Below are 9,610 nucleotides of genomic sequence, written 5' to 3' on the forward strand. Positions count from 1 at the left end.
CGATCAAAAAACGGACGCACCGACTTTGATGTCACTTTATCCGATGATATACCGCATTACCACGATGTAATACCGGAGACGAACGGAATATAAACGGAATGTTCGGAAAGCGGTACAGTCTTGGGATCAATGAATTTTTTAAAGTTTGGCATGTCGGGTGATGATCGGAGAGGTTCTGAATATAGACGGATTGCAATCGGAATAGCAAACTTATTAGATCCGGAATAAGACCGGATTATGATCGGTGTATTTTCATTTCTGGCTAGTTTTTTAACATTTCTCTCCGAACGTGTCCGAATTAATAATATTTCAGATCGGTTTATGAACGGAATTATAGATTTGGACAAGTGTGACAGGGGCTTTATGAATAGATCTTTGATAAATAACACAGGGAAGCTTTTGTCATGGTTCATATGATAAATGACTTGATGAGACTTGGTGTCTGATGATGGACTTGTGAGGACTTGGCGCGGTCTTGGGATGGGCTCGACTACAACTCTGCAGCAAGCATATCTGTTATTTTTGTTGAGGGAGAGAGTGTTTAAACTGCAAATTTATGTCCGTGCAGGCTCCTGAACGAGCGACTTCTGTCAGAGTTAGAGACCCGGTACATGGGGAGCCACGCTACCATTGTGTATCATCACACCAAGTACGAGTACAAGACCAGATGCAATCACCCTGATGTCTTGGATGTGAGTTCCCTAATGACATACAATATGCCGGGTCTGAGTCAGACATTTTTGATGCCGAGCTTTAATCATTGAATCATTTTGTGTCTATCAGTAGCTTTGAAAAGTATCACACACAAAAAAGGATTTTTACCATAATTCTTTCAGAGTTTTGGAAAAGAGTAAGCACATGTGATGTGTAGAGTATTGTACTCGAACCCTTTTGCTCAGTCGAACCACTGCATAGCAACCTAGTTTGGGCATTGCGCTTCAATAGCCTTAAAGTTTCGGGTGGCACCCTTGAACACATGAAGCTTAACAAGGGCCCACCATATCGCAGGTCTTTTGGTGAGATGTAGCTCTGTTTATTTGTTATGAACTACTGGACTGTAAAAGGCAAATAAACATGTAGGAAGGTAGAGGTATTATCCCTCCTACTGTTTAAACAGTCACAGACGGTCAAATATTCCAACCACTTCCCCTGCCGTGCATTTTACACAGGCTAGTAACAAACAGTCAGATCATATTTCAAGCAAGCACTCTGACTAGTCAAATTCAGTCAACAGACAAAAGCAAGAAGCTGGTGGCACAGCTGTCTTATCAAGCACCTACAGTCAAAGCATAGTGTATCAAGTTGCATAAACAGTCACAGCCAGTCAATCCTGCTTTATGTAGGCTGGGAGCTCTTAACTGTTGAAAAAAGTCACTTGATTGAGTTTGACTGAAAGGACAACTTGGCACAGAGTGTATGTTTGCATGGAATAATTAAGGTAAGTGTAATGATACAGTTATCCAGTCCTTATGAGTGGACGCAAGGAATGAAGCCTAAACAGGTATGATTTTTTTTTTTTTTAATATTTGAACTTCTGCACATAAACCTTTAAGGCGTCAGCGTGATTCCTGCTGTTATCATGATTCAGGAGCCTCGCTTACACATGAATAGCATTCTTTTACAGTGCTGATTAAGAAAAAGGTGAACTTTGAATCGCTCGAAACCAAAACTGATCCAACAGTTTCTGTTTGATGTGATAGGTACTGATATCTCTGGGGACCGTCTCCATCAAGTTAGGAGACCACGATGGAGCGAGTAGACACTTCCATGAAGCCTTGGAGAGGCAGAATGTCATCAAGACGCCAGAACAGAAACTGCAGTTGGTCAAGGCACTACTTGGCATGGGGTGAGTGAAATGCAACATTATAATTGACCGTCATGTGTGTTTTCAGCGAAGTTTTCAATTTCACCATACTTGCGGTTCCATTCCCTGTGATACTTAAAAATAAATACTTTTTTTTAAATTGCTATTTTTTTCTAGTAGTACACAAGTTATTCACTTTTGAATGAAACATTGACTGAAAAATCAGCCAGTGTTAAGTTATGTTAAGTTACAATTTTAAAGTATTGGCTGTCACCAAAAATTAATGATTGCGCAAGTAACGCCATAATATGCTGCACACGTCGCTGACTTGCGCACTATGAAACTTTTGTGAAATATGTCACAACTAAAATGTTGCGCAGCTCATGAAATGCACAGCGTGAAATGTTGCGCAACTTACACAATAAATTGTGGCGCATTTCACAAAACATAGAAAATAATTTCGTCCGACTTTCTTCGGAAGCATGCGGAAACTCTAAAAATACTGTCACAAGTAAAACAGCCATTCATTTACTTCAAACACAGAGCTTTGTCTTGTATCAAGGGTGGCATGGGTGGCTTGTGCGTAAAGCGCTCGCCTCTCACCAAGGTGACCACGGTTCGAATCCTGTGCTCCGTGGTCATATATGGGTCGATGTGGCCGGCAGCCATGGGCGCCTTTACGTGCCAGCGGCCCGACCACGTTGTAGCCGCGTCCTTCGCAATTCAGCATCCCAGCTGCCAGTAAGAATGATTAGCCTCCCAGATTATTATTATTATTATTATATATAAGTTGTGCAATTACAGGCTCTGCGATAATCAAGATTTGCCAGTAAAAAAACTCATTTTCAGTCGCTATACCACAGCTTACACCACCTGAAATGATTGCACAAGTTACGCCATGATATGTTGTGCAAGTCACTGATTTACACACTATGAAACTTATGTGAAATGTGTCTCTAAAATGTTGCGCAGTGTGAAATGTTGCGCAATTTGCACAATAAATTGTGGTGCAAGTGGAGTTACGCCGTTGCGCAAAGTTTTGTGAAATTAAGTACAGGGGATAGATTTTAAGAATACTGTCCACCTTTTAAGCTTTCAAAGTGCATCAAAGTTTGAACATTGGTGATATTCAAGACTTATCTGGCTCTTTTGCTCCGACCAAATGTAAAAGTTTTCTTTTCAAATGCGCTATACATACAATCTTAAGAGTTAGAATTGGTAAAACGATTTGGGTTATTTGCTGAAATTGTTTTGGGGGTAAGAATTCTATTGATCGATCTAGAATTTACTTTCAGTTTTGTTTTTAAACAAAATGATGGTTACTGATGCACTTCAAGCAAATTGATTTCACAACAGAAATGAATGCAAATATACATTGGTATTGTAAAATAAGTACAAAATGTAAACATTTGTCATCTCAACATGCATACAATATTTTTAGGTTTCATTTGGTTGTTGTTCATGCATCGTGGGGAAATTTAACCTCCAATGGTTGTCTGATCTGATGGTAAAACGTCTGGTTTAAAAATGGTTGAGTTAAAACCTGAGAGTGGGTAATTGCTGGGTAATTGGGTAGAAAAGTTAAATTCTAGGCTTGTGCCTTTTGTGACACTTAATTTGAGTAACTTGTCACCTGGTCTCGACATGAGACTGTTGAAATGAATATATTCAATGTTGTTGTTTAGGTCTGTGCTGAGTTTGCAAGGTAAAGCTGATGAGGCCATCCGTTTCCTTAGACGCGCTGAGGAAGTGGCTACCGATGTACTAGGACCTAAACATCACTATGTGGCTGCCATCAACGGCCAGGTTTGCGGCGTTTGTTTTTATACTCTTTGTACTTTATTTATTCATGGTATTGGTGGAGTACATGTCGTCAGTTGCAATATATAGAATGTATAATAAACATATTTGTTATATATTGTGTGCTTGGATACTTTAAAGTTATTGGTCGAGAACGGCCACGTGTCTAGTCTGTAAAAATCCTTTGCCCCCTCGGGTGTTAAAAATGCCATATCCCACATCACAACAATAAACTCTGCATATAGTGGGCTAATGTATCGGCCCAAAATTGGCTTCAACATCATAGTGCATTACTCTAAATCCACCTAATTAAGGCAAATAATTATGTAATCTGTTAACGTGAACATTGACAGTGTGCTTGTATCTTGAAGTAGATTATCAGTTTTCCATGACTACCTTCCTTGCAACCCTGCAGTCACAGATGATTGAGCACAATTCCTTTCAAAACCGAATAGTCAAACATGCCTTTGCCAATTTGGGTTGATTCACTTGGACCCGTTCTTTTACAAAGGGGCCACAAAACTCTCTTAAAATAAAGAGAAAAAGTGGGTACTGAGCTATTCATAAGAAAGGAACTTGCGTCGGGTTGATGTAAATTCAACATTGGTTTTGCCCTTCACCGAAAAAACTCGCAAACTAGTTCAAAATTCACAAAGTGTTTTTTGTCCTGTCTGCCCAGATTGGCCAGCTGTACTACAGCCAGAGCAAGCTAGACAACGCCATGGTGCTCCATCTCTGGGACCTCAAGCTGACCCAGAGTGACGTGGGGCTGAACCACCCCCGCGTGGCTGCTATCCTGAATAACTGCGGCCTAGTCCTGGATGATATGAATGACAAGATGTCTGGAGAAGTCTTCCAAGCTGTGCTGGGGATCCTCATAGAGGCTTATGGGCAGGATCACGTGGATGTGGCTACTGTCAGGTAATCTGACCGAGCTATTTTAAATATCTAGAGTACTTGCCCATTCTCTGGCAAAGTGTGCTCCAACGCATCCTGGACACAGACGTGAATTAATATGCATTATCATTATTATATGTGGGGTGCTGTGGCCCAATGGTAATGGAGTTCGACTCGTGTGCCGTTGGTAAACGGGTTCGAATCCTGACCGTGGGAACATGGTGCTTGTGCTCTTGAGCAAGGCACTTTACCATTATTGCTTCATCCTTTGGATGGGACGTAAAGCCCTGTGTGTTGTGTAATGCACGTTGAAGAACCCAGTAACACTTATCGCTAAGAGAAGGGGTTTGCTCCGGTGTTTCTGGCAGTGGCTGCAATATGCGCCGCAGCACCGTGTAAACCCTTATAAGGTGCTACATAATGGGTCTCATATTTCTCATTTAACTTAATTTACCTGTCTTTAATAATAGACATAATTTCCAGTGCCTTGAGTACCTAATTGTTGGTAGATACGTGCGCTATATTGTTATTATTATAATCCTAGAACAAACTTAATGATACGAAATGGAATATCACTGTTAAGCTCGCTCTGAATGTAATGCAAGAGAACAACAAATGCGGTTTCCTTAATGTGAAACAAAAAATCTACGTATACACACACATGTGAGTTGTATACGTAGATTGAGGTGAAACGCTCATTTACTGAGTGTGCGTTGCGGTTTTGAGCATATTGGCTTTCCTTTACGACTTGGTTTTTAATACATACTAATCCGTGTTTGTACATAAATATGGATGTGCCCAGCAGGCCACATTGTGAATGGCACTTTATCTCTCTAGTCATTTAGCCCTATTGGCAAACTTGAGAGGTTTTTGAAATCTTGGCTTTGGCCCAGGCTTCGCCTTCAGAAGATTTTTCAAGCCCCGAAATGGGACTGAAATCACTCAGCCTGAATGTCACAGCCCATTATTATGTTTACTTAAGGCAGTTAATTTCATATTCGTAACATACATGTAAGGTATGTGTTCTCCATCAGGATTATTGGATCCTGATATATGATGCCAAAGGTTGGGGAAATTTGATTTGTTTCAGACATCAAAGGCTTAAAAATGGAGTTTTGTTAAACCATTTATCCCTGTGCCGGCCCAAACTGCCCTGCCTATTAATCCATGTAGTGCTCTAAACTGCCAGAGAATTGTATGGTCTAATGGATTCTTCAGTTAGTCAACACATTGTAATACAATAAGGTACAGGTGTCCATGTTTGACCTTACAGCTACCAATTTCAGCATTCATTTACTGCCTATATATTCTTCATTGACCATCCTGTTGCTTTTCAGTTTGATGAACAAAACAGTGTTTTATTAGCTGGCCTGCCCTCATAATGAAGAGTAGCACGCATCTGCTCAACCGGAAATGTCCACACAAGCTGGGAAATGACCACAAGATGACCCAATTTTCTACACTAAATTCCTTGTATCTTAATAACGGACGGTCGCAAAAAAATGGGGGTTGCAGATTGTGAAAATTCATTCTTCTGGCTTTAAGTCTATCTATGTCTGGCTTGGAAAAGCAGAAAAACCACTGATAATTTTTTTCTTGAAAATGTGGGGGATGAGGCAATTGTCTATGGAGCGGAACAGAAAATGACCGTTTGTGAGAGACCTTCGGTTGTTTATCTCAACGTATCTCGAGAACCCAATGTCAGAGCACACTGGGGGTAGCGGTTTTGCAAAGAGGATGAAGTTCTCTTTCCATTCATATAAAGCTCGAATTTATTGGTTAAGAAACCACTGATCATTTTTTCGTCAAAGTGTTCCCCCAAAGACTGGATTTGTTGCAGAGTTCAGTCTTGTTAGTGCACGTGACCTAAGCCCGCATTGTTGTGTTGGGCCGTTCCACTGACTCGGGGGGTATTACCATATGTTTGCCCTGGATTATCATGCAGTATGTACGTGTACATGTCATAGAGCTGTATTATACAGCTCTATGTTACATGCACATGATGACCAAATTTTGACGTGTATTTTTTAGGCCTCAATGTTCACTTTTGTGACATGTTCATGGACTTGTCGAAGCTTTACTTAATGCACTAACTTGCCGTTGGCACTGAATTTTTATAACCTGTTTACCTTAGTCCAGTTTTTTTTTTCTTGTTCATTTAACAATGTCATTTTATGCATACTTTATGTGTTTGAACACTCGTGGTTTGTGACAAAATATATGTTAACGGATCGTTGAAATGCCAAATAAAGTTACACAAAGGCTGCTTGCTAGATGTATGTGGTGTATACGGAAGGACGTGTCCCTCAGTGTGCACGATGTACCTTTTATTGAGAATGGAGGATCCTATGTGGTACTGGCCAGCGTGTTGCGTGTGGTATGCAAATCGCAAGGTCAATTGGACAAGCTGTGGAGCTGTCTCACACACAGTGATCTTTTGCGCGTTTGGGCCCCAAACTTTTCATTATGTGGCACACCAAATAATCTCTCACAGCACTGGCCCGTGTAGTGTCTTTATGTGAGTTCAGGGCATATTTTGGCACAGATATGCACGTACATGGTGACCGGCCTGTCTCTGTCACCGTTGAGGGAAATACTTGCACATAGAATAAAAACAATAACAATAATAATAAGAAGAAGAAGAATAATTACCGATAAATTGGGTATTAGGGAGACATTCCCATAGACTTGTGCACATATTTTTTTCCCAACTTCAATTACCTTTAACCCCAATTTTACCTTATCGTACCCACGAATTTTGGTATTTTTACTTTTGGACCACGAGCAATCGATCTAACCTGTTTGCGATGATGCAGTTTTGCCTCAAAGTAGGGGATGTGGCATTAGGGAGACATTGAAATGTCTCCCTAATTCGATGTGTCTCCAAAAGGTATAACTTATGACGCTTAAGTGTCTCTCAAAGGTTATACTCGTAATTCTTATTAATGCTATAATGGGGCGACACTCCTGTAGACTTGCCTTGCACGCAAACCTAAACTGTCGCCTAACCCGAGTTTGCCCGATCCTTTTTCCATGAAATTCAGTATTATTTTAGGCTAATTGGACGACGAAGAATCGATCTGGATGGGTCGCAACAGTAAAATTCCTTGTCCTAATAAATCGAGACGACACTTGAGAAATCTGCCGCCCTATTGCAGCAATTCTAAATTTAATACAAGCTTTTACAAAGCACATTTGCACAATGCGCTACCAAAGAACAACTCCAGAAAGTACAACTAATGAAACATAGAAAAGAATGAACAATAGAAGTAACATTAATCTGAAAAAAAATATGATTTTAGTTTACTTTTGAACTGGTGGATAAATTTGCAGTGACGTGTATTGAGAGGGAGTGAGTTCCAGGTCCTGCTACAGAAAAAGCCTTGTCACCTGCGTGTTTGAATGTGCGTGTTATTTTTAGGTTTTGCTCTGAGCGAAGGCCACTTTGGTTTATAGGTATGCTGAGGTCTAGTGAATCTGTTATGTACTTTGCGCTTTGTACATAGTCATTTCTGTTTTATAAATGATGCATTTTTGAACAGGTAACCAGTGTAATTGTTGAAGGAGCGGTGAGGCATGGCAGTGACATGGCAATCCATTAAATTTAATAGCACTTACATTTCAGAAGTCTGTCTGAAACGCTTTTGTTCCGGACAAAAGTCTGAAACGTGAACAATGGCAATTATATTTCAGACATTCGGTCACGTTTCAAACAATTTCAATGTCTGAAATATAATCGCCATTGTTCACGTTTCAGACTTTTGTCCGGAACAAAAGCGTTTCAGACATTTCTGGTTCATGGTGATTGTCCCAACATCTCAACAGCGATTGGTTTCTCCTGTTTTCTAGATACAATCTGGGTTTATATTTCCTGGCCTCCAACATGTACCAACGTGCCAAGTACCAGTTCAATGAAGCCCTGCGTGTGTCCGAGTTGTTTCTGGAGAGGGACCATCCAACCATCCAGGCCATTAGAACCGTCATGACCAAGCTGAAAGATTTCATGTAATAATGCTACGACAATGTGTACTGAGGATTACTATTGTCATATCTCAGGGCTTTTTTTTCGGGGGATAAGTCATGGTCTAGTACTAAAGTAAAGAAGTGGTGCTGTGGTTGAGTCTAATATGAAAGTTCATGTCTTCAACAAGGTTTACCTTTATTACTTTTCTGTACTCAGGAATTAAACGAAAAAGACAGTGACCACTTAGCTTAACCCTAAAAGGGCTGGGTTATTTTGACCATCTCTCTGGGGGGGGGGGGGGGGGGGTCTCCGTCATCGAGTGATGAAACATTATGAAACTCGGTACATGCATGGAACAACTTATCATTAACATACCCAAGAAATTTCGTTACTATAGGTCAACGGGTTCTGGAATTATGGCTTATTAATTATTCATATGTACGAATGGTAATTCTGCACTATGTACACGACGTATAGGGGAAAATTCAGTTTTCACAATGTGTAGCAGATTCCACCCCCCCCCCCCCTGGCCCGGCCCTTTTAGGGTTAATACTTGATTTCAGAATGCAATGGCAATGTATTGTTGGTCACACCTTATGTGGAAAGTGCGCTAACATTGAACACTTTAAGAGATTTAGTCACCATTTGGAAAAAAAGGGCTTCCAAATATATTTTGGATAAAACATTGTCCTCTGTTATCCTCTAACATTGTTGCCTTGTCTGAGGAATATTTGTTTCAGAGGAAATTGCACAGGATGCAATTCAAAATATTTCCCTACATAAAGTGAGTTTACCGACTTTTTACAGAGTACCAGTGATCTTATTTTGAATTGTGAATTAAAACCTTTTAAAATCTGCCCCAAAATGTAGGAAAGTACTTTTCGGACACACATCAAATTGGATAATTAAATGGAGTTAATAATGGTTAATCATAATTAATCAATTTCAGAATATTTGCAGGGTTAAGTCGGGGATTTCTTTGATTTATTCAAGTGCACCAGGTAAAAGGACGGCGCACTGGATTTTTCTGCCCTGTTCTGGACAACCACCAACAGATTTGGCACAACAAGTTTCACAATTCGAAAAAGAGCTCTCAACTTGAGCTTTAAGGCATTGAGGGGGGGGGGGGGGGTTGTTACTAGTGT

At 40.4% G+C, this 9,610-nt stretch overlaps 1 protein-coding gene across 1 annotated transcript in view; it reads left to right on the forward strand.

Moving 5' to 3' along the window:
* LOC119740704 overlaps positions 1-8,762 on the forward strand; it is a 74,735-nt gene extending 65,973 nt beyond the window's left edge. The window contains exons 29-33 of the mRNA XM_038216083.1: positions 569-692; positions 1,701-1,846; positions 3,490-3,610; positions 4,284-4,525; positions 8,351-8,762. Coding sequence (XP_038072011.1) covers positions 569-692; positions 1,701-1,846; positions 3,490-3,610; positions 4,284-4,525; positions 8,351-8,510 — 793 coding nt within the window. The 3' untranslated portion in view covers positions 8,511-8,762. The remainder of the gene's footprint in view (positions 1-568; positions 693-1,700; positions 1,847-3,489; positions 3,611-4,283; positions 4,526-8,350) is intronic.
* Positions 8,763-9,610: the final 848 nt, after the last annotated feature.

This window comes from Patiria miniata, unplaced genomic scaffold (assembly GCF_015706575.1).
Source record: "Patiria miniata isolate m_02_andy unplaced genomic scaffold, ASM1570657v1 HiC_scaffold_5, whole genome shotgun sequence".
Taxonomy (NCBI): Eukaryota; Metazoa; Echinodermata; class Asteroidea; order Valvatida; family Asterinidae; genus Patiria; species Patiria miniata.